General features: G+C 46.0%; 1 protein-coding gene across 8 annotated transcripts in view; it reads right to left on the reverse strand.

Annotated features, from left to right (window-relative positions):
- AUTS2 (activator of transcription and developmental regulator AUTS2) overlaps positions 1-26,218 on the reverse strand; it is a 785,653-nt gene that overhangs the window by 568,599 nt on the left and 190,836 nt on the right. For 6 of the 8 annotated variants that reach the window (XM_068210126.1, XM_068210119.1, XM_068210121.1 and 3 more), the window contains exon 2: positions 7,241-7,504. In XM_068210126.1, coding sequence (XP_068066227.1) covers positions 7,241-7,504 — 264 coding nt within the window. The remainder of the gene's footprint in view (positions 1-7,240; positions 7,505-26,218) is intronic. The other 2 variants (XM_068210122.1, XM_068210125.1) reach the window with 1 other exon arrangement.

Raw genomic sequence — 26,218 nt, forward strand, 5'->3', positions numbered from 1 at the left:
AACAGCGACGGCAGGCACAAGCGCACGAGGCAAAGAAACCCTTCCTCTGCCACAGCCAAGGGTGATCAGCTCACACCATCAGCTTTAGAGAAATGGGGGAGATCTTAATATCCCACTGCCTAATCCAGATGTGACCTGAGTTCCTCCGCTCCTCCTTGGCTGTACAGGCTCCACCAGCCAGAAGTATCACAACAATCACAGTCACCAGGTCAGGTGCTAATGGCCATTCTGAGTCCTGGATAAGGGACAGTCCACACTGCCCAACAGCTGACATTTCATCCAGAGTGGCCAAACCAGCCTCGAACCAAGTTTTAAGCTTGTATTGTTCTGGATCTGCACCTGGGGACTCTGTGCCCGCAGTGGTGCTGAAGCTGCTCACGCACAGCAAGGTCTGAGCTGGGCGGTGCACAGAGCAGCACACAGACAGGATCAAACCATCACACCAAACACGGCTTCTGAGGCAGAGATACAGGCATTTGCAGCTTCAGCATCAATAAACAACATCTGGGTAGAGGTCCTCTTACCTCTGGGCACATACACTCACTCACAGCACAGGAGCGTGACAAAAACCAGGCCCTTTGCTTCCACCCTCATCAGCCCTGCAAGGGAAGCTCTCCATGGAGAAGCCATTTTGAGTCCCTGGGACTTCCCAAAGTGTATTTTTAAGCCTTCTAGCAGGGATAACATCCTGAGTAATCAATTTGACTCATGATTCCTATTTCAAACACAGGCTCATACCCAGACGAAAAAAGCACACTTACATGGCAATATATACAGAACAATAACATTGCCAGATGGTATAATACTGAGCAGAATTAATTTCACACATGATGTTTTCAAGGTGTTAAAATATGTCACAGCTTCTGCTAATAAAACATCTTCCTTTTCCCTCCTCCTTTTAAGAAATTGCTCCCTTCCCACCAGCCTGTATTTTACATTATATGTGTTTCCATCCTGATAAGGGCAGCTGATTGCTTGCAAACCTAATTACAGTCAAATGAAAGTCTTTCAGAACCATCATTAGCAATTAGGACCTGCTGGATTTGCAGTGTATCATTTAGAGAGGTATAATTCAATGGCTTATTGAAAAATTGCAGGTGAAACTGGTGATTATGAGGGGGGATGCCTGTGCCACGTCACTGCGGGCACGCATTGGGTGGAGTGGCAGCTCCCTGGGCACTGATCAGTGCCTGCAGGGGTTTGTTCTGGCTGAGCAGAGCCCTGCCCCGGCCCAGAGCAGTGTCCCAGGACCAGCTCTGCACTCCCCAAGCCTGGCTTTGTGTGTGCTCTCCTGGAATCCAACGCGCCCATTCAGCAGCTCGGGGAAGCCAGGGGGGATGTGCAGCATGGAACAACACGCACATGAAGCCACACACATCATTTTTCAGTCCTTTCTGCAGAGAACAACAGTCTTTTCTGTGCCCATTGAGCTCAATTATATATTATCAAGGCCCAGAAGTTGTTTGGATGCTTTTGAGCAGCTGGGTGCCTTCACAGATGACGCACGGGATACGGTGACTGCGGGTTAAGTGCAGCTGGAGATTTCTGTGGCCTCTGATCAGAGGCAAACAGCAGTTGAGAATCACAAAATGCTTGTAATTCAAACACTGTTTGTCACCCACGGCGCTTTCCAAATGGGAAACGAGAAGGGGACTGAATGGCAGCCCAGCTTTCAGCACATGCTCCCACACAGACAGGAATCCACACACTGTGCATGTGTGAAAATAAAGTGTGGGTCCCTGCCAAGGGTGAAATTACCAACTGGCCAGCATGAAGCACTCAGCATTTCCACAGCACATGGTGCACTGGATAAACTGAGCTGGACATTAGCAGAGACAGAGGATATTGGCTCACAAAACCTGCTCCCTTTCTAGGCATCCCCATCTATTTGCACACCAAGTGTAACATTTACCCCTCAAAAACCCCACACAGCCTAGCCTACACCTCTGCAAAGCCTCACCTCTTCATTCCTTCCCCATAAATCTCTTTCCCTTTTTCTATCCTACAAAGGGTTCTCAAAGCCCAGATCAACCCATCCCCTTTATCACACAAACCTCTTCTCCCACTGTATTACTGCACCCACTCACCCACTCATGCTGTGATGTAACCTCAAAGCACAGTTATCCAGATATGGCCCTTTCTATTCTTTCAGAGCTGTAATCCTTTTTTTTTTTTTTTTTTTTTTTGCACCATTTCATGGGTTATTTTTCAAAAAAAATGTTGTTTGATATGCTAGATTAATAACCAGTGCTTTGAGTGACATGATACCAACCCAGTTTTTTTAACCAGTGGCCCCAGCAGGTCCTGTTGCTGGTGACACTTGTAGGTGCCTTCAGACTGGCACAGAATCAAACCACGCCACGTAGGCTGCAGCACAAACAGCAAATCCACTCATTTCAAAGTGGCTCCACTAGCATCTTGAATCTGAAAAAAAACCCTAAACCAAGCAACTTCTCCCTTTACATACAGAATGGGAACATTATCTCCCTTCCCATCAACGTGTGGCCACATCCTGCTGACCTGATGCTGGGGGGTACTACTCCCAAAGCATGTGACTTTGTCCCACATTCCACCAGTCAGTACTGATGTTTCCTGCCACTTCAGAAAAAGCCAAACCTCCAGCAGTGCAAAACCAGCCCAAAAATCCCACACACAGCTCCCGGTGCCCTGCGCTGCCCTGCACGAGGTACTTTCACAGCCCAGGTTCCTTCCTGATCTTCAGAAGTTTTACAGTCACTGGAATGCACCGGCTGCCAGTAAAGGAATCCCAAATCCCAGCAGCTATGTTCGAGGAGGTTCAAGCCTTTATCCCCCACTGCGGGTGCTGCATGCTGTAGGCAGCATTTCCAAGGTGTCTGACCTCACACCGCACAAACACATCCCCATTTCTTCCCTTGCACAGAGCTGCAGCGGGGAGTCCAAGAAATGAAACAGTTCTCCGTGGCTGTGTATCGTCCTTGTAGCTGCTACGGCACTCCCAGAGCCCACCCACAATTTCATGTTCAATTAGCAGCTCTTAGAAAAGTAGTCATGAAAGCAGTTGCTAAAGAGCACTCAGATGTCACTGAGAGCCTGCAAACCCAAACTGTAAATAGCACATTGTAAATCGCTTGTCAGCACAGTCAGCTCGCCCCGGGACCACAGCGCCGGTGCCAGCCCGGCCCGTCTGCTGCGCTCGCCGCAGCCGGGGCTGACCCCGCCTCGCCGCGGGCAGCGGGGCGAGAGCTGCGCCGCCGCCCCGGCCGCAGGACCCGCTCCGCCGCACGGGCAGCTGCACCGCAGCTTTACTTACTGCCCGAGGCACACGAGCACCTCTGCCCCAGGGGACGGGGTGCAGCCGCTCCGCCGCACGGGCAGCTGCACCGCAGCTTTACTTACTGCCCGAGGCACACGAGCACCTCTGCCCCAGGGGACGGGGTGCAGCCGCTCCGCCGCACGGGCAGCTGCACCGCAGCTTTACTTACTGCCCGTGGCACACGAGCACCTCTGCCCCAGGGGACGGGGTGCAGCCGCTCCGCCACACGGGCAGCTGCACCGCAGCTTTACTGCCCGAGGCACACGAGCACCTCTGCCCCAGGGGACGGGGTGCAGCCGCTCCGCCACACGGGCAGCTGCACCGCAGCTTTACTGCCCGAGGCACACGAGCACCTCTGCCCCAGGGGACGGGGTGCTCCAAATCCACACCGAAGCACACGGTGCTCTCGAGTGACCGTGGCAGAGGACAACAACGGCAGGGGACGTCGGTGGCTGTCCAGATCAGCCACCCAAAGGCCCAGCAGTCTCCAATTTAGGTCGTGTACGTTCAGGGTGAGGCTGCCAAGGGGATCGTGGACTTAATTCTGAGCCGGACCAACTTCAGCACTCCCCTCCCTCCCCTTTAAATGATTCATGTAATGGACCACGGGGTGAAAGCCAGTGGTTTATAACACTTGTAGCTGGGGACTGTCAGAGTCAGCAGTGTATCTTCTGCTGCTGTTCTTCCCATTTTTCCTTTTTCTCATTATAATTTACCTCCTAATTCATTTCTCCATCATGAGTTTTCTTCCCTCTATCTATCATCCGCCTCCTATTTATTACCATTTGTCTGCTCTGCTCTCCTGCAGTATCTGGGATTGGGACTTGATATTCTGGAAGCGTCTCTGGAATCAGGTGGTGAAGGCAGAGCCCAGCAGCTGCTGGCTCTCGTGCACACGCGAGCCGGCCAAGGCACCCCTTGCCCAACACACACACTGCTGGTTTAGAAGCATATCCAGAAATGATTCTCTTCTGCAAGAAGGTGCAAGAACCTCCCACCAGATGAAGAAAAACAGTGAAGGAAATGGTGGAGGTAGCACAAGTCAGTGTCTTCTGCTCCTTTCAAATCACACACCCACTGAACAAAGAGAAATGATCCTTCTCCCTCATTATCAAAATACTCTCAACCCTCCTTCTGCCCTGAAAGCTCATTGTTTCCTGCTATACCCCACTGTGCTCAGACCTCGAGGAATAAAATCTCATTAAAACCCATTTAAAAATGTTTGCCACCCTTTTACCAGTTTAAAAATGTTCACTTTAAGATTTCCAAATGATTTTTACAGAAAGCACATAAAAACATGTCATCACCAATTAACGTAAAGGAAATTAAATTTAAAATGCCGAAGAAATATTCTGATGAGTCTTATGTTTGCTTAACGCCAACTAAAATTTCCTTGAGGCATTTAATAAGTGCATTTATAAAAGCTCACAAAGCAGAGTTCAAAAGTCTTCTCGCTAGTAAAATATGAGCCTTAATTAACCTACAGTTTCACATTTTCTGGATTTCAATAAACCTGTAGGCATTTCAGCAGAGCTGGATAAATACCTGCATGAATACTGCAAGGATTTTCTCTGAAAACTAATTAGCAATGCTTTCAATAGCTGACTTCAACTAAATCCGTTTGACAAGGGAGCTTCATACCCTAAATCCTGCAGTGAGAGCTACTTCCAGCAGATAACAGATTTCACAGGAAAGCATATCCAACAGGCCTGTTAACCACTGGAAAAGCTAGGAACGAGATCTCCAGGTATAAAACGTTTCCCAGCGAGGACAGACTGCAGCCAAGGTCTTATGCAAGCACAGGAGTGCAAGTGACAGCTCTGAGATTGCATCCTGCCATCCAGTTACGGTAATCACAGGTGACAATTCAGGATTCCCCCAGGGACAGGAGAGGCAGGATAAATTGTTTGTGTCTCAAATATAAAGCCCTAATACAGCAAGGACACTGTATACATGCAGAAGCCTCCTGAACTTTAAGTGAGGACACTCCTGCTGTGTCACACACAAACCACAGTGGCCCCAGCTCTTGGCTCACTGCTGTCTGAGAAGGCTGACAAGCAAATCTGCTTCCCCTTCAGGAGCCTAGGGATTCAGTGGGATGGACCTGGGTGGGGAAAGCAACCCAAGGTGTGCAGCCAAGAGTCACTTGAGGAGGAAAAATGTAACATGACCAGAAAAAAAAAACATGCTCAGAAATTACCAATCTCCTCCTTCTTTTGTGCTCTTCACCATTTGTCTTGAAAGAGGTCAGAAAATGCTTACCCAAAACTCTTTGTATAGGTGGTGGGCATGTATTTCCAAAGAACTTTGCAGTCTTTTCCATGACATCTTTTTACCATGTTAAGTGCCAAAGCTGTATGTGTTTGTCAGCAAATACTAAACTGTTCATAAGACTTAAATGTTTTTATCTGAGGAGCTCTATCTCTAAATGCAATACCAAGTGTATTACATTTATATTGAGCCAGATACTTTATTTCCTCTCAGTCTTATGCCTTAGGAATTAGGCAGACTATTCAGATTTATCAGCACAAAGGAAAAGCATTTTCTATGACATTTGTCAACTCAATACCTTCCAAGCCAATGCATATTCATTCCCAAAAACACAACCTCACAAATAGTCTCCATCAGCAGGAAGGCCAGTTTCCTTCACAGATGAAATTCTGGGCAAAAAGGTTCCACCTGACATTAGGCCCCACTGGGAGAGTTCACAGTGCACACAGTCAGTCTGACAGACCAAAACAGACCAGAGACCACGGAGTTGAACACAGGAAACAGTCAAGGAAACACAGCAACCTTCAATATCTACTGGTAATGGAATCATTGCACCAACTATCCTGAAGAGTTTGCCTCACCTTCCTTTGAAATATCAAGTAAAATTAAATCAGAAGAAACACCTTTAACAGCTGGTAGTGTGGAACAGGCATTTTGCAATTTCTTTGCTCTGCTAAAGAATGGTATAATCTCTTACTATATTACTGTATACAGCTCAACATATAGGCTTCAAAATTATCATGAAAACCTATTTCTTCCCAGCTTCTCTAACTGTGCATATCAAAATTGAATACAACTCAGCATACTTGTCATCCTCAATGTTCCTTCCATCTCCCGGAACTCACAAAATGAGAAGCAGTGAATTCTCACTATTTGCTACAAGTTTCTCTGCAAAGCAAGGTTTGGTTTGCACTGAACAAGGATGAAAACTGATTCCATGAATATCAACCATCCCCATTAAATGTTTAAATTTTGGTTCAAGAGTCATTAATATCACTCAAATACAGGCAAAAGCTGACCCAGTCACTACTACTATGTACTATTATCAGCATCATAGAAATCACACTTGTCACACTTTCTTCCTTAAAATGCACAACAAGCACAACACTGCACAGTCATGAAGACAAATCCAATGTTTTCAGCCTCCAGCTTTGCAATCCTGGCTGTTGCCTGCTCACTCCCACCATCGCTGGGAATGCAGAAGTTCTTGCTCAAGGTGGGTGATCAGTAACCCAGAGGAGCAGACACCAGCACCACTGACACCTCACAAATAAGCTCCTCACACTCTAATCAGCCTTAAAGCTTTGCCTTGATTAACAGCTGCCCTTCTTGCAATTGCCTCGCCTCACCCTGGATGTTCAGAGGGCTCTTCTGCTTCTGTGTACAAAGCCTGAAGACAAGAAGCTCTTTATAGGACAAAGTTGGCCTCACAACCACAGAGATACACCGTTTGTTTGCCCTGACAGTCTCACAGCCAGCCTGTGGAAAGCTCTTCCCACCTTTACACGTTTATTTATCAGATCAGCATCAATGCACCACCTGCTCTCCCTCTCAGTGGACCTCTGCCAGTGGTAGGACACTGCACCACGTCACACCCCAGAGCCCGAGAACCAAACAACCACAAAAGCATTAAAATAAGCGATCCCACAAAATGAGAAATTGGCTTCTACATACCATGAACCAACGGGCAGAGCCCTCCCTCCCCGCAGCAGGAAACTTGTCTCCCACCTGTCTGAGGCCCTTCGGTAACTTCTTCCTTTTCCCAAGGTGCTGGCACAGGTTCCGGTCATTTTCCCGGTCGGAGCTGTACTGGTGGTGGTGGAGCCTGTTCTTTTTTGGAAGGTATGACAGCCCATTGCTAAGTGCTTCCCTTTTCTTCTTGGCTAGAGGATTCTGTCGCTTCTCCACACGTTCCTGAGGTTTCAGAGCTATGTCCTTCTGCAGAGGGAGGAGAAAAACACCATGGTCAAACTACAGCTCCAGCTTGGTTCCAGGGGACCTGCAAAGCACTCTCAGGGCAATGCCGCAGTCACCAGAAAAGGAACAAACCCACTCTTCCCTGATGTCCTCTTAATCAAAAGATAGGCAGATGCTAAATAAAATTGGCAGGATGAAGTGAGTGCATGGAAGGAGACACATCCCCCTTGAGACTTCATACAGTCAACCTCAATTCTCATAAGCATCTCATGTATCAAGGGAGCACACATTTAGAAGACAGCATTTGTTTATAATGCTGAAGTCAACAATCTGCTTTGATTTAAACAATGCTTGACTTTTCAATATTTATTCTTATTATTTCTTGTATTTGAGAAGCCATGGCACAAGCTGACCTAAATCCAATTAGGGCCAATGAATCTCCACTGACTTCAGGGCATGCTTCCCTCAAGCATGACTTAAGCAGTAGATTTCCAAGTCTCAGGGAGAAGGGTGAAAAGTGCAGGAAAAAAGCAACTTGTATTTGAAAACTTTGTCACTGACCCTTTAACCCCCAGAATCAATGTCTGTCTATAAAAAATATTCCACTCTTGTAACACAAATGTGAGTTGTGTCACTTAGCCCACAGCTGTTTTCTTACAAACAACCTGCAACACACAGAATCCCTATTTTCATTTCAGAAAGATGCTACTTGAAATGAATCTTTTTCAACAGCACAGAATTAGAGGCAGAGGAAGAGGAGGCTGGACAATTCATTAGGAGAGAAGAATGAGAAGCTATTGAGAAGATGTTAATTACAGTGCAGATTCTGCATCCAATAAATGCAACGTGCTGAGTCCCATCTACTCCTAGAGCTGCCCACCTTGGGGTCAGGTGCTGCCCTGGGAGGGGAGGTTACTGAAGCAGGGCTGTGCTTTCAGCACTCTCTGCTAACGTGCCTGCCTGCTTGGGCCAGAAGCTTCCATGCCCACCAGAAGGAGCTGGGTAATCTTGTGAGCCTTTCAGCTGTTGTTTACAGTCACTTAATATTAAAAGTGACAGCAGGAAGGGCTATTGGTCCCTGGGTCACATAAAGACTGAGGCTCAGGAGAATATAATTCAAATTATGGCACCTTTTTATGCAAAAAAACATGCCTAAAGGCAAAAAGCAGTTTGGCTTTAATTAAAGACTGCTCCCTAAATGACTCTCTAAAACACAAGAGCTTCACAAAATTCATAACTGAAACCAATGAGATGATTAATTAAACTGAAGACAGTCATTGTTCAAATTTGATACTTAGCAAAGGGAATGATTTTACAGGCATTAAAGATAGGAGTACTGAACAGAAGCTGTAAGACATTTTTTATACCTTTTCTTTACCTAAGGCACCACAGGACTTTTCCCTGGGTTTTTCTTCGCAGTGTTATTCCTATCCAAAAAGTTAGGAGCCTTATCCAGCCTCATGAAAGAGAATTGGAGCATCCTTAGCTACAACACAGGATTAGTAATTTAAGAAACCTCCTGTGTCTGCTCACTGGTCCCTCCCTGCCCCTACTGAGAAAGCGCTCAGGAGTAGCACTGATCTTCCTAAAATGCTTTGGGATCTCCTTGTGCACAAGCAGAGGGACCCTACGGAGCTGCCCAAGGAAATTAAAAGCAGGAACAAGCCCTTTCCTCAGCACACCTTCTGCCTCTCTTCCCAGGAAGGTTTTAGATTTAGCTGCACACCATAAATGCAGGAAGGCAAATTCTCAGGTGCAGTAACCATTTCACCAGTGCTCCCCATCAACAGCTTCGTAAAACTACACCTGGACCTCCTGGACAGCAAGGGACGGTTATAAATCAGCAGGTGTTTTATGTTACAACTGATTTGTAACTTAGGATAGCTATGATGCTGCTAACAATTCTTTTTTTTTCAGGTCAGCATAAAAAAAAAAAAAATCCAATGTTTTGTGAGTAGAACATTATACCAGCAAAGACTTCTGTTAAAACACAGAGCTCATGCTTGTAGATACAAATGCTATCCAAGAGGATTCACTGTAAATGTGAAAGGCTGAAGGAGTGAACAAAGAGCAAACTTTCTGGAAAAAAATATTCCTCTAATGATTAAGTAGCTTTTGTGGGATTTTTCCCCGAGCTGTGAATGATCTAAATGAAACAGTGGCAGGCTTCCATTAGTTATAAAATGTCTAACAGGGCCAGGCACTTCCATCAAGAAATGACTTGTTCCTATTAGCTTTAAGGGGGTGGGAGATGGGTCAGACTCAGCAGATCCCTGTGGATGTACCTGGGATGACCTCAGAGCCCATGCTCCAGACAACTGCATGAGGCTTCACAAATTGTCAGATACACCTGAAGAACCTGGAGCCCAGGAGAACTGGGAGGAAGGAATCTGCTCACACACCCATGGCAAGATGAGTGACACCAAATCCACAAAGCGTTCCCCAGCCTGGAGGCAAAGGCCCCTTCCAAGGCAGAAGGAAGGATTGGCAGGAGTGTTCAAAATTAAGAAATGCTCATTTTCTGCTCAAAGCAAAGAGACCCCAAGGAGCTCCAGATGTGCCTAACTTGTGAAAGGGGCCTTAAATCCTGTTGGGTGGGTGGACTTGCTGTGAAATTTAGCCATAAGGATTGGTTTTCAGACAACCCTGTTCCTCCAGAAGAGCTGTCTGCTTTTCACCAGCTGACACCACTGTGGGGAAAATGAGAGTACTGGGGACCAAACCCTTTGTGAGAGACCTGTGGGGTAGAGCCTCCCATAGATTTCAACAGAGACACGACTTGGCCTGGAAATAAATATGTGCATAAAAATGTGTGTTAAATTCTTCATCTGCAGACTAGATGAGGACATGCAAGAGGACATGATAAAAGAGTCTTAGACATAGGTGGACAAGATGAATTAAAAGTAGCTTGAATAGAGCTCACTCTCCCAGGGTGTTCTCCTGGTGTTTGAGGTGCAAACTGCCTGGGATTGTCTCAGACTGTGGCCCGTGGAGCCCCCAGGCTCTGTGGAGGCAGCGCTTGGCTGGGAACTGGCCCTGCATAAATCACTTCCCCACTTCTGCCCTTTCTCCCTCATCCCGTTTTTATCTTTCCCTTGTTTCGATAGGACAATAGCTGTACCATGGCGTGTGTGAGTACATTAGCCAGCACAATCTTAATTACAGTCTTCAGGCATCATCATGATTAGAGTAATAAGCTGTAATTACTCTAAGGTGACAGGACTGCACAGACCTTATCTACACAGATAAGAAGATGTAGTAATATTTCATGTCGAGACGTATTTTTCAGCAGCTACCCATGGAGTGGATTCAGCCTGAGCAGCAGACCCCATGAACACTTGCAGTCTCTAATGGAGGTTTTCCTCCTCTCCTGCCAGCATACAAGCCCACACATTATTCACTAAATCCTACAAACATATTAGGCACAGTTTAAAACCATCTCTTTCAGAGATAGCTTTCATCAGTAAAGTGCCTTAAGTGTATCAGGAAGGTGACTTAAATGTATAAATACGTAATTACACGCAATTCAATACAAAAGGGCATTAATATTTATGTGTACTGTATAATCTAAAAAAATTCCATTTGTTTTATTTCTGTTGGGCACATTCATCAGGCTGATGCTGCTGTAGGTGCCCTGGCAGGGAAGGGCCCGTGGTGCAGAGCAGGCTCCTGCCTGGCAGGGCACTGCAATCACCTGGCTGCAGTCTGCACCCACAGCCTCAGCCCAGCCTTGCCCGTCCCAGGGGAGGAGAAGCAGCCCCCAGGTCATCAGCGATCTGGCTCCATCAGATCATTTCTCATGGTAGGAGGCTTGAAGGACACACTGCATTCTCATCAGGTCTTTCAGGGAGCTGTGCCTGATTGATTTCAGCCAAGTCCATCTTCTTGCTACGTAAATGACAACTCCCTGAGTAAACATCAAACCCTCAGTGGCAGCAGAGCAGGCTTTGTGGGTACACTCATCACCCCCCTGAACCCCACCCCAGAGCCAGCCCATCACTGCCCACCCCTGCCCTCTGACAATTCCTTAAAACTACATGTGAATAACTCTGTTCCACCCCTTATTACAGGATTTTTCTTTGGGAATGCTGGATGAAAAACAACACTGTAAGCACAGTGTGTAGCAAATACACTGCAGAAATTTCCCTGGATGAACATTTCAGGTGCTGCTCAGGGATTTCAAGCCTTGACCCTTCCAAACCATCCTTGTGGATTATCACTACAATTCCAATGTTGTAAAAACTTATCTTCTGAATTTGCACTGAGTGACCTCAGTAAAATACAAGTTTTCAAACTGATTATTATAAACAGGAGTAGTTTACACTGCAGTGCTAGTTAAACCAAATTACAATTGTAACAGTCTACAACTATATTCCAATTTTTTGCTCCTCAGGTTCTTGCTAAAGTCTTTTACAGCTTCATATCATAGCCCAACAATTTACCCTTTACTCCAAGAATAAAGTATAAAGAAATTAGACATTTTTTTAAAACATCAAGCAGTTATGAAATATCAGTGTAAGACTCCACTTTAAAAACAAGTATTTAGAAAATCAAGTTTGAAGCTGCCAGTCTGCCCTTCACTATTCTAATATCTTCACTATTCAGGCATCCAAAAGTCTGTGTCAGAACTGTAAGAAAGACACTTCTGGAGCCTTTCAAGGTACAAACAATTCACCTTTGATCGGGAACACTAGTGCAGAAGGAAAAGCTAATTAAGGGAAAAGAAAATACATTTTAAGTAGCTACAAAAGTCGATTTGAAATTCTTTCCCAGTTCCATCCTGAGCCTGCTGTCAGCTGCAGGGACGGGATGGGACATGGGGGAAGCAAGAAACAGCCAAAAGGAACAGCACAGAAGCAGAAACCATGGTAAAACCACCACCCCCACATTCACCCACTGCACTGGGTACAGAGGTTCAGCTTGCAAGATATTAGGATGCCTGCAAGGTACAGCTGAGAGAAATCCTACAGCTTGGCCAGCACAGAATCTCAGAAGGGTTTAGGTTGGGAGGGACCTTAAATCCCATCCAGTGCCACCCCTGCCATGGCAGGGACACCTCCCACTGCCCCAGGCTGCTCCCAGCCCCAGTGTTCAACCTGGCCTTGGGCACTGCCAGGGATCCAGGGGCAGCCACAGCTGCTCTGGGCACCCTGTGCCAGGGCCTGCCCACCCTCTCAGGGAAGCATCACACAGGGGGAATCGTTAGCTGGGAAACCAGGACAGCAACACACACAAACTGAACCCAAACCAAACCCAAAACTGCACAAACCGAACCCAAACCTGCACAAACCGAACCCAAACCTACATAAACTGAACCCAAACCTGCACAAACTGAACCTAAACCTGCACAAACTGAACCTAAACCTGCACAAACCGAACAAAAACCTGCACAAACTGAACCCAAACCTGCACAAACTGAACCCAAACCTGCACAAACCAAACCTAAACCTGCATAAACTGAACCCAAACCTGCACAAACCGAACCAAAACCTGCACAAACCAAACACAAACCTGCACAAACCAAACACAAACCTGCACAAACCGAAACAAAACCTGCACAAACCGAACCCAAACCTGCACAAACCAAACACAAACCTGCACAAACTGAACCCAAACCTGCACAAACCGGACCCAAACCTGCACAAACCAAACACAAACCTGCACAAACTGAACCCAAACCTACATAAACTGAACCCAAACCTGCACAAACCAAACACAAACCTGCACAAACCAAACACAAACCTGCACAAACGGAACCCAAACCTGCACAAACCGAAACAAAACCTGCACAAACGGAACCCAAACCTGCACAAACGGAACCCAAACCTGCACAAACTGAACCCAAACCTGCACAAACCGAACACAAACCTGCACAAACCGGACCCAAACCTGCACAAACCGAACCCAAACCTGCACAAACCGAACCAAAACCTGCACAAACTGAACCCAAACCTGCACAAACCAAACAAAAACCTGCACAAACAGCTGCACAAACTGAACCAAAACCCCTCAGAAACACTACTGGTCTGGGTACCGAATTTGCCATCACATCTTGACAGCCCCCATCAGCTCCTATTGTGTTTCTATTACATTGGAGAATTTTTACAGCTGATGGATGGAAATGCCCCAAATTTCAATACCTCTCTCATGTTTCATAATTTGCTGGTTTAATTCCAGTAGAAACAACAAGATGTAAAGGTCTGAAAATAATGCACTGACCAGTCCTTCTAATCCAAACTAGAAAATAAAATGAGATGTTTATAATAACCATTAATTTACCTCCAGATAAAATAGTTAAATGTACTGTGTATTCTTCTGATGAATGACTAGTTTCTCAGAACCATTTATTTAGGGGGAAAAAGAATTGCGAACACTCTTAAAATAACACCGGGGGAAAGGCAGGCAGGTGTTAGGCACAATGCAGAAGAGAAAAGAATTCTCAGTGTCACTATTAGGGTATTTTAAAACAGAGGAGACTGGTGAAGAGAGGTGTGATGTCAACTATATTGGGTGCAGTAGCCATCCATTAATCCCAGCAATTCCTTCAAGCCACAAGACCTCCAGAGAAAGGTTTCATCTTGTTTTGTTTGCTTTGATTGCTTAAAGTCGCAGTCCATTGCCTCCTGCATCTCTCTGGAATCTGCAAACAAAGTGGTTCAGTGTTGTACAGAAGGGGTTGTGCAACAGAGTGGGGATGAAAGGCAGTGCCAGGCTGGGGGATGCTGGGATGGGTGCAGAGGAAGGAAAACAATAGCAGAGCAAGTCGCTGTCTGCTCCAGATATGTTGTGTGAAAGCGCTTCTGTGGCAAAGAGATTGCTTTGATTTTTCATCCCAAAATCATTTGTTAACAATAGCATTGATAAACAGAAGGTGCCTTTTCAGGCCCTGCCGATTTAAACTACACACAGAAATACATTAAGGCAACATTATTGAGGTTACGAAGTCAAGGGCTTGGAAGTTATGAAAGGTCAGGATTCAGGCTGCAGCCACCACCTTAATTCAGGCCTCTTGTGCATGCACGCCAAGATACAATCTTTAATTACATGATCCCGTGCTCCTATTTCCCTACACAGAATGGAAGGTGTTCAGCTAATGAGCAGCCACTCAGGATTTCGTTTGCTCCTCTTTGTCCATAGTGTGGACCTTGGCCTTGTTTACTGACACTCCATTCACACCCTCCTCTGAATGCACAATGATTAATTTCCTCAAGGGCTTTTCTGTACAGCTCCTCCAGATAGTATCAGATGCTCAACAAATACCAGTGGCCCATTTTACAGTTGTTTTGCCAAAGGCATTTCACTATTCCCATTTTATAGGTGGCAATAACAGTCCCGACATGTTCAGGTCAGAAACATCTGCTAATTTTAAGCATTCATTGGGAAGCACCTGAGATTGAATTTTTCAGAGAAATTGGCTCCACAGAGCACTTTCTTTAATGAAGCACAACCTTCATTGATTTCAGCAGCTGAGCACTCCTGAAAATTGGGCTTTACTGAGCACCATGTGTTATAGGATACAGGGAAGAGCTATTTCTAAAATAATGTGGTGCCACGGCCTCCCTCAATGCCACACATCAAATACAAGCTGGAGGTAGAGGAAATCTAAGACTCTGGTGCCAGCTGTTGAGCTGGCAAAAGCTGGTGTCATACGTGAAGATGAGGATGCTATTGCTCATCTTGAAATAGCAATCAGTGAAATTGATTGCTATTCATTTGTTTCATGTTTTTCAAGCATGACACGGTATTCTCAGCCTTGTTCCCCCTCCCTGCTCTGTTTCCTCACTCCAGTACTGTGCCCTAACATGTTACAGTTGTGCAGAACAGCCAAGAAATTGCTGGAGCCTGTGCAGCCTGAGTTAGCAAAACCTCATCTTGGAGCTGGTGCTGAGAAGTGCTGAGCAATGCCAGCCTCCACTGCAGAGCATGGCAGTGTTTTTCTTGAAGCTGCCTGGCTTTGTGGAAGGCAAAGTACACACAGCTGATTCTGCTCTGACTGCTTCAGCCAGAAGCCTGTGTGCTCCTGCCAAGAGATCCTGAAGCTCTGGCTCCAGCCAGCTTCTGCCAGCCTAGAAGTCCCATTGTGTTTTCTCTAGAGGTTTTTCTAGGTCTAACACAAATTGCCAGCAAAGTCCAAGGTTTTGTGTTTACTGCAGATTTGACTCAGTGACCTCCAGCCCACCTGGGGCTGCCTTTTTGAGGCTGAAACAGCAGCGAGACCTGGCCTGTGCCAGCAGTGGATCCCTGCCCTCTGCTGACACCATCTCAGCCACGTTCTCTCAACTCCTCCTGCAGACCCTTCAGTCCCCTTTGGTCAGTACCTGTTGTGCTGCACCTGCAGGCTTTGATCCTGGCAGAGCAGCCAGGGCTGTGCTGCCCACGCTGCCCCTCCAGCCCATCCCTGCTCCCTGAGCACGACTGAGCAGAACCAGCCCCAGCTCTGAGTCCAGCACCACAGGTCCAAACCCCTCCATCCCCCCGTGCTCCACCCAGCTGAGAGCCCCGAGGCTGCTCACAGCCCTTGCAGCCAGGGGAGATGGATTCCCACTGCCCTGGGTTTATCTCACAGCACTGAGCCTTAAATAAATGTGCTTGACTTACCCTGTGAGCAGCAGGGCCACATGCTCATATTTATTTTCCTTGTTTGAGGAATGAAGAGAAATGGAAAAGAGATGTGGAGAGGAGTCCCTAGGGATGCTCCCTTTAAATCTCCATGCCAGAGAAGAGGGCTCCAGTGCTCCTGCACTGCTCAGTTAGGATCAGAGAGAGCAGCACTGAAGCAGTGCTGAGCTGGTTTGTGCCTGTGCTGTGACACACCAGTGGCACAGCTGTGGTGATACAGATCCCGAGGACCCAGCACCGTCCCAGGCAGTCAAACCTTGCACAGCACTGCCCTGATCTGGAGCAGGAGCACATCCACCTGTGGGCACCGGCTGGCACTGGCATCTCCCACTGCTGTCCTTGCCTCAGGTCAAGGGGCAGCTCCCAGTCACAGCAGGGCCAGGAATATTTATCCTTGGAGAAGGGGCTGGTCATGGTGGAGAACAGTTATCAAGAACCACACAGAATAATATAAAACACAAATATTTCAGTATGTCTAAATAATTGAGCAACTCCACAGTACTACACCAAAGCTTCCAGGTTTTTTTTTTTTCTCTTCACGTAGTTTTCTTAATTTTCACTTTTTTTTTTCCTCATTTAGAATGGAAAAAAATATTTTTAAATTTTAAACTTTCTTCCAAAAAAAAAAAAAATTTGTACATTTGTATCTGTAGTTATAAAGTATTTGCATATACTGATCAAAACACACATTCCAGGAGATTTCACTGGAGGGAAATACGATTCCACTGCAGGAGCAGCTGGCACAAAGCTGGCTGTGGGCTCCTTCACCCTTCACACGCATTGTGTTCTCTGAATAATTCAAACAGCACTCTGGTTGGCAGGCCACAGACCCAGGCAAGGAGTTAGTGGGCCAATAAATTTTACATTTCAAGGGTATCCCCCTTATTGTAGGGTTACAATAAATGCATGTGGGCTTAGACAGCTCTCATCCCTGCTACCCCTGCACTGGGAACAGATGACTTCAGCCTCACACTGGCACCATTCATTAGCACAGCACTCAGCAGTCATAAAAAATGCATTATGGTTTGTAAATGGAATCAGAAGCACCTCTGCATTCCTTGTCTTGCAGGAGGACGGTGCAGCACCAGGAAAGTCCAGTGCATTCCAAAGGTCTCAGGATGCTCCCTAGTATCTCCTAGCCACATTGAGCTGGGACACACTTGGCTTTGCTGCCCTGCCAGCCTCGAGGCTGGATGAGAAAACCTGGAGTTGAGACAGAGACACCACCCTGAGCCAGGCCGGGTAAAAACAAGGAGGAAACTGCTGTAGGGAGGGGTGGAAAAATCCCTGCCATTGATGGAAAGATCCCTGCCATGCACTTCTGCACCACACAGGCAGCCTTAACCCACACAGGGAAACCAGAGCATCCCTCTGCACATCCAGGCCAGCAGGACAGAGAATGCAGAAATCAGCAAAGGAAAGGACAGAATTAGCAGAACCACTCATGGATTATGCCAGGTGCTGTGATCCATGAGTAATCCAACCTGCAGTTTTTTTCACCCAGCCAAAAATCTCCACATAATAATGGGTTGTAAATATTGAGCCTTAAGAAGAAGTTAATCTATTTTAAAACAACCCTTGTGATCTGATATGTCAGGAATTTGATCTACTCAGCACAGCAGTTTTTCTAAGCTCTTACCATCTCGTACTGCTCTGGATATTCTTTTTTCTTCTCTAGGAACTCCCTGACTCTACCACTGTTTTGGTATGTGGCATACAGCCAAAAAGACTGATGAGGAAAGATTTTAAAGAGAAAGAAGAGTGATGCGAAAATAAAGAGAGAAAGAGAGCTCAGCTAGGATCTAGGACTGAAACACTTAATGTGAGCTTGGCAATATTCTTCATTAGGAAAAGGATCAGAACCTTTTTGCAATTAGAGGGAAAAAAGAAACAATGGTTCAACTTCCCATCTGCAAATGAAACCACCTTCTAGCATTCAGGCTGAAAAAAAAATAGTAAAGAATAAAAATTTAAGAAACAGAGCAATATGTGTAACCTTTCCATTTGCTGGCTTATTCTTCCCCAAGGAAACAGATACAGTGAAGATAAATTTGATGATCAAAAAACCAGAGGGATTACATTCTTGTACGCTGCTGATCACTGGCAAATCCCCCTCTCTGCAGTTCAGAAGCACAGCTTAGCAAAACAGACAAGATTTATCATTGCCTTGTCCTTCGCACCACTTCCAAACAGACCGAAGCTGCTCCTATCTCAAGACTCCTCACTCATGTACAGGAGGGAATAAATACCAGAAGTGTTCTGCTGTTTGGCAAAGGTACAAACCCTGTGCCCAACACAGACCCCCTGGGGAAAGGCCACGTTTTCACCTCTATTTCTGCACTGCTCTGAAGGCATCACATCCTGGCTTCAGCTCTGGGCTCAGTGGATGCTCCACCGTCTTTGTGGGATCATCCAAAAACCCACCAAGTACATACCTACAGTTCCTAGGAGGTGACACAGATCCTCCTTCTATTTGTATGTAGAATACAGTCTCCAGTTAAATGGGCACAGAACACAGCATGAATAAATGAACAGGAAAAACCAGATATGGCTGCTTTCTCCAGTTGTATGTCAGGGCACAGACCTTGAAAAGCCACCTCATACACCACAGAAAAAGACAATTTCCTTCACTGTGGCTGAAAACATAATGTCTTCTGCAAATATTCAAGATATTTTGTAGACAGATCTTTTAAAACTGAAGTGTCATCGAATATTCAGGGTTATTTAGTGGCTGGAAAAGCAATTACTGTAATATTTCTTGTTTATAGCCACCTAGAAGCTACAAATTTAACTTGGTAGTGAAGCACAGTCAGGGAGTCTGGTTCCAAAGCAGAACATCTCAAGTCAAGAGCTTTGCTAATGCCTGCAGCAAACTTGCAAGGAGTTACAAAAGCTGTGAATCACATCACTTCAGCAGCACTTAGAGTCAAACCCCACTTCATGGCACGGCTGCCTGCCTGAACTCTTCCTGCTGTAGGAAGCATCCCAACTCCCGTCTCTCTGTAAAACTTGCCTCGAGCAGGAACAGATAAAGCTCTGCAATGCATCTCTCGAGAGCCACAGAATATGTTGAAGAGAAAAAGAACCATAAGCAGGAAATCAGTCTGCACTGGGAAGGAAACCTTCCCTAGGAAAGGTTTAAGCTGCTTGTAGGGGCCGGTATCCAAATCTCTCCTGTCTGACCTTATCACCAGGCCCAGGATTAGAGCTGGCTGGACTGGGAAGGTAAATTATTAATGTGGGGGCCTGGAGGTGGCTGTGGGAATTCCCAATCTCCCCCAACGCTTCCTGTGACCTGCAGCACTCAGCTAAGCCCCGGACCACAAAGAAGGTATTCAGGGGCCTAAAACTATTTAATTCCCATTGACTGGCTTTCCAAAGGAAATAAATGGCTCCATGAATTTGGGCCTTCAGCCCTCCCATGCAGCAGAGCTCATCTGTGAAATGGAAGTAAAACCACATCCTATTCCATCTGTGCTTTGCAGTGCTAAATCCTGGGAGAGGACATGGAGCAGCCCCCACAGGACCAGGGGGGCTGCACAGCAGCTCATGGAGAGCACACAGCACCTGCAGGATGAGGGGGCTCCTGGCACATCTCCCTCCTCCCAGAGCCAGACCAAGGCAGCCCCTTTGGTCAGGAAACAGGAGTGATCAACTGCTGCACCCCACAAGGCATATGAGGGCTTGCTCTGCCTGTTTGTTTATTTTGGGAACAACAGCAAAGCCAGTCTCTCCTCTTCCAAGCCCCTGCAGCCCTTCAACTCCATCAGGCCAAGCCACCAGAGCCAGGGTGTTCCTGTGGGACCCTTCCCTGCCTCCTGCCAAGCAGGTCCTTCTTGCACCTCCCTTATTCTCCCCCAGCTGATGTGCAGGGTGGGAAATGTCTTTTGTATCTTCTCCATCATCCTTAAGGGAAGAGATGAGCATCTGCAGCCTCACTGCTGTCACTCAGCCACGTCTGGGTTTGTGGTTCTGGCTGTCTCCCGTTCTTCCCTCCCTCACTGACAGGCTCCCTGCATGCCCTAACACAGAGGGAGCACAGCACTTCCCTCTCCACTTCTTCATCCCAATGGTGTACCTCGTGTAATGTGGACACTCCTTAGAAAAGGAGGTCAGGACAGAAAATCCAAACCAACGCTTCACAAGGACACCCAAGTCTGCAGCTTTATTGTGAGGTGAAAATGGCCTCAAACCCCTGGACTAAACAAATGGCTGGGGTGAAAAAGATGGAATAAATTAAAGGATATAATTATGGCTGGGAAACGAGAGAAGGAGGTTGCTCAATAGGATGAAAGAGGGATTTGAGGAATAAGAAATGAAAGGAGGTGTCAGCTTGAATCAGCCAGGTTGAAAACTCCTGCTGATTTTGACTGACATACTGAGACTTTCCAATTGCAAACTCTTTCTCTAATAAGCTGCAAATTCATCTCTACACTTTTACTTTGATCTTAATGCAAATATTTTATAATGGACACATTTAATGATTTTCAGGTGCTTATTGGTTCTATCAGACTTGATATTGGAATCAATCTCCTCTTTTAGAAAGCTTGGGTTAATGGCAAAGTTTATTAAACTGCATGCAGTCATTCAGAGAAGATCAATAGAGACATGATTACAGAGCAACCAGAGGATTAAACATGAGATTTATCACAAAATTAAACTGAATTAAATGTTCTCTGATAGCACTTGAAATGCTGTCGATACTCTTAACTGATAATCTATGCTTTCTGTGTTTACTTACCAGGCAGCAGGGAAGTCTGGCTTGAGGAAATGACTGTAATGTAAAATCTGCAAAGATTTGCTGAGAGCATTAAACCTCACCTAGAAAACCATTATTTCTTCCTGTTGGAAGAGCAAAAGCATTTTGCTTCTTTGCCCATTTCCTCTTTAAGGGAGAGGAGGATACAGCCCTCTCCCATATCACACTTTGCAATCTCCTTCTCAGGGCCATTATAGGATGCACAGGACACTAAAGGATCCTACACAGGGTTACAATGAAATATTTTATGGTTTCCTGCTATGGCAGTTTTTACCTCATTCAGAATTAATTTTGAGTTCTCAATGACCCTTATTAAAACTTATTCCACACACTGAGAAATTTGCAGCCTTCCTGCTTCTCCTTTCCCTCTGCTTAGCCCAGTCACCCCCAGGTTCTTACACTCACACCTCTCCTTGCACAGCACTGTGCAAACTTCTCTGACGTTCTCTGCCAAAAGAATTCAACTCCAAAGCATCAAAAAAAACCAAACCAAATAAACAAACAAGACCCAAACCCCCCCCCCCGTTAAAAAAAAAAAAAAAAATCCCAGGTGCACCAGCATTACAGCATTACAACACCCCTGTCTTAGGAAACAGAAAAGGAAGGTCAGGGGATAAAAATCAGGCCAGTTTTACAGAGACAATCTAAATTCAGACACTATTATTTGAGATGAGATCTGCCCCTGCAAGAGAGCAAGAATTTCCCAGTCCCTGCTGTGCCCTGAGCTCTGTTACCAGAATCACAGAGATATTTCCATCTGCTCTGGGATAACGTGGCTGGCCTGGCTGGAGGACCAAAACCTTGGCAGGAGAGAAGGGGGAAGAGGGAGGGAGGAGCAGGAGACCCTGAGTACACCAGAGACCAGATGCAAAGTAAAAACCCATCACAACCACAGCTTTGACAAGTTTGGATCATGTGTCTGTGGGTTTCCAAAATGGTCACAACACACAAATTCAACTGAAGAGTTCCTTTAAAATGCAATATTTATGTTCAACAAGCAAGCAGGAGGAGGGATGTCAGCTTCCAGGCATTTTTCCATCATACTTTTCAGAGAAAGTCTGTATCCCACCACAGCCTCCACCAAAAGCTTAATAAACCTTGATAAAATACCTCAAAGGAAATATGGCCATCCAACAGCAAATATATTACCCAAAACAAAACCCATCAAAAAAGCCCTCATCAACTGTCATGAATTGAATTTTTACTGACTCAGAGGGGCTTAGCTGCCTTTTAAACAGGCTCAGCTATCCCCAGTGTACTTTGCAAAATTCAATCCAGTAATCCAATCCCAGATGCATTATGTGAAATCTTATTTCTCCAAGCTCTAGAAAAGAACAAGCAAAAAGGAAGGCTTTAGAACACTAATTTGCCAATAAATACTCACTGAGCCAATTTCGCCTTTACTGCTTTTTGGAGGAAAATAAAAAGAAAAAAATCCCAAAACACAAACTGCTGTCCCAGTACTACATTCCCTTATTAAAACTTCACTTATGGATAGAAAAAATACCATGGAGCACGTACCCTGAAATTAGCCCAGCATGTGCTGCCCCAATAAACAAATCCTTGGAAACTAGATTAGCATCATTCCCAGTAGGCTTCCACTACAGAAATCACTGCCAGCTCTGTCCAGGAAGGGGAAATCTCTGCAATATCTAACCAGTGGACCAAAATGTCTCAGTGCAGAGCAGGGCATGTTCCAGCAGCGAGCAGTGAAGCCACAGGCAGCCCACAGCGTGGCTGTCACATTGTACACGGATGCCATCACACAGTGCAGTCCCAGAGTGTCCGGGCAGAGCTCCCGGTGTTCCGGGAGCCCTGAGCTGAGCAGGGACAGACTCACCCTGGAGCTTCATCAGAGGAGACAGCCCAGGTTTATGGGTCCCCACATGCCCTATGGGATGCTCCACGGGTGACACAGAGGGCATCAGGAGCACTGCCACTACCCCAAAGCAGCAGCTGTTCCATCAGGAGAGCAAGGACCAGGTCAGCAGCTGCAGGTGACATTAAACACACAGCTCTGACAGCATCCTTCTGCCCTGGCACTGCCCCATGGGATCCCAAGCCATCTCCATCCAGCAGGCTGCTGCCCTGGCTTGCTGCCAGCAGGGAGACACACTGCCCCTAAAAAGAAACATTTCTGGCTTCTTCACGTTCACATGCAGAAAGAGGGAAGTAAAGCCCACGGTGAAGAACACAGTTCCATATCTCAGTGCACCACCTGAAAGGTGGGCTGAAGCCAAGCAGGTGACAGGCACACAGTGCAAAAATGGGATTTTTCCAGGCAGTTGATTCCCTGCAACTGCTGCTCTCTTGGAAACAAAGGCCATCCCTGCAGCTCTTGCTTATGGAACACACAGCACTGTGCTGAGACCCATCAGTGACCAAGAGGCAGCGCAGTGGCCCAGAGTGGGTCCTGTTTCAGAAGCAGCCTGTGAGGGACAGCACTAAACTACAGCTGGGAATTCCTGATGGGAGGCTCATCCCCACCAAATGTGCTCCTTCTGTCCTGTCCCACAGCTAAGAGATGCTGGGCTTGCCTCTTCCCCCCTCCTCTGGCCCTTAGACACAGAGGTCCAGGGCAGCAGGCAAGTGACAGCTCAGGACATGGAGCTGGAGAGGTTTCTGTGGCACCAAAAATCACCTCCCTGAAAAAGCAGTTGCCGTGTGCTCTGTGTTTTATTAATTTAATGGTCAGGATAATAAATTTGTCAGTAATGACAAAGAAATTCCCTAGAAACTGGAGTACTCAAGTGTCATTGAAGCTCCATCTATTTAGCAAATAGATGAATGCCTTTCAGCCAGGCTGGCGTGTGATTAAGCAGCTGTCACGGCTCCTGCAGCAGCTGCACAGGCACAGGTAGCTCTCAGGGCTCTTCCTCATAGGGATGGGAAGATGATGCTGATGTGAACGGAAATCAGCAACTGAAAACCCAATTAATGAACTGACACAGAAGTAATGGGTCATTTCTGGAAGTCTTCTGCTCCCATTGACTTGTACAAGCTTCAGTTTTTACAATCAGATTCATTAAAATTTCACAAACAAAAAATAATAGCTTTTGCCTTTTGGTTTGCTGAAGTTATGTTTCAGTGGACTCATACCTTCATGAAGGAATGTGAGTTCTTTTAGAGGGACTTTGATTTTTGGAACTCATTTTTGTTTTTTCCAGGACTGAGACACTGAATCTATTTCAGTAGCTTGATTTCTTAAAAAATTCAAGGTGATAAACTGCTTCTGTTACTTTTACCCTTCCAACTGAACTGTTATTTTCATATATGTACTCTGCTCAGCAACCACTGAAATTGGAGTAAGTTTTCTAGGGAATTTCTATGTGCTCTGTTTCCTAACACACTGCAAGAAGCTAAGAAAAGAGAATACACAACTTTCTGCTCTCCCACTTTCATAACTAAAAACTCATGGGAAGTCCCAGTGAAAATGTGGCTGAATAAAGGATTGGAGAGCTGGCTGTCCTTGGGTAGGGGATATCAAAGGTAACACTTGGTCCATTAGAGAGGAAAAAGAAATGGCCATGAAGGGTCTTTCAAAACAAGAAACTGAAGCAAGAATGAATCAGCAGAAGTCTCTGCTTATACAGAACATGGGTGCACCTCAAAGGTTTGAAAGCCTTTCTCTACAATGCTAGATAGAAAAAGGAAAAGAAAGGAAATAACCACTGGGACAGACTTTCAACCTGGAAATAGCAAAATTTGCACTAGTTGAGAATCTGCTCTAATTAAAGGGAAAATTTCTGCATGAAAGAAAATGAAGCACAAGATGCTCAAGCTAAGGAAAGAAAGTTTCAACAGAATATTAAATGGTGAGGCTAACAATTACAGGAACTACCAAACATCAGGTGGCACAGGGGACAACAAGCAGGAACTCCTTCCTCACTGAATGACTGCACTGAGTCCCCACACTGCTTACAGCTCACTGAGAAAAGCTTAGAGCTGGATGAGACAACATGATCAGAAATTCTTCCCCTGTGAATCCTAAATACTTAGAGCAATGTGCTTGACATTCTGATTTGCTGAAAACCATCATAAACCCAGAAAATTCTGAAGCAAAGCAGAACAGTGGTGGAGGAAGCTGTGGGGGAAGGGAGGCCCTTCTCAGAGCATCCCCAGCTGAGCCACAAGCACACACTGTACCATTTGGGAGACAACTTTATGTGCTCTTAGTAGTAGATTAATGAATGTAATTACCTAACATTGTGGCTGTGAATGCTGCAAAACTGTAATTTATAGTGTGCTGTAAAGTTCTAATGTGTTTTTATGTCCATAAGCTGCTTAACCATAATCTAATGCATTTGTACACGGGCACCCTCCTAAGTGGCTCTCGGATCAGCAGCGAGCGCGAGTCCCCCTCGCCTGCACACTCCTGCTTTATGTCTTGATAAACCAACCTCTCCTGCTGGGCAGCTGAGGAGAAGCAGCTGCTAAAGGGATGAATAATTTGAAGTCCAGTGGCAAGAACTTCTTTCCTTCCTTCCTGGCTGGCCAGAGCTGCAGCACTGAGGCAAGCAAAGCAGCAGTGTGGAACAGAGAGGAAACAGCACATGGTGGGGGTGCCTGGGAGGGGGGGGATGGAACTCAGAGCCTTGGTCTGATGGAGAGCCCGGACTCAGCCCCACCTCGCTCCTCCACAGCCAGGACACCAAGACACCCGGAGATCCTAGGACAGCACTCACAGGGAACTATCTCAGACAAAACCCTTCACCTTCTCAGTTTCAGCTGCCCTGCTCTTCCTGCTGTAGGACCCTGGGGTCACTTCAGTCCTCTGCTCCAAGAGGAGGGATGTGGCCAGGACTCCTGAAGTATGTGCTTATTGTTGCCACTAACTAATTTAGGCAAACCATTTAACTTCTTTATGCCCTTGCTTAACCATCTGTAAAATGGGACTAATAATAAACCTCAGAGGGATTTAGTTAGACTTAATTAAATGGTTTGTAAAGTGCTTTGAGATCCTCAGGAGAAATGTGTTGTGCAAGTGCAAATTATTATTACTGTTACAGTGCTTTCTACTTTCAACACAGTTAAATATTAATGATCCAGTTCTCCTCATGCCCAGTGATACAACTTTCCTGAACAGTAATTTTCTCAGCTAAAAAGACACAGGACCTTGTACTAGAACATCAAAAAACTTTCTTTGTTGTTCCTTCCTAAGTAGTCTGAAACAGCAGATAAGAGTAAATATTTTAGTATGTATCAAACTAAAGATGGGGATCCCATCTTTAAAATCTGTGTGCTGTACATGCAGTCAGTTCAGAGTCAAAACAATGCAAATTAAATCACCAGATCAGTGTTCCTATTACACACTGCCAGAGACCCAGGGAGGAAATCAGTATCGATGCTAATATATA

The sequence above is a fragment of the Anomalospiza imberbis genome, chromosome 20, assembly GCF_031753505.1.
Source record: "Anomalospiza imberbis isolate Cuckoo-Finch-1a 21T00152 chromosome 20, ASM3175350v1, whole genome shotgun sequence".
In the NCBI taxonomy this organism is placed as follows: Eukaryota; Metazoa; Chordata; class Aves; order Passeriformes; family Viduidae; genus Anomalospiza; species Anomalospiza imberbis.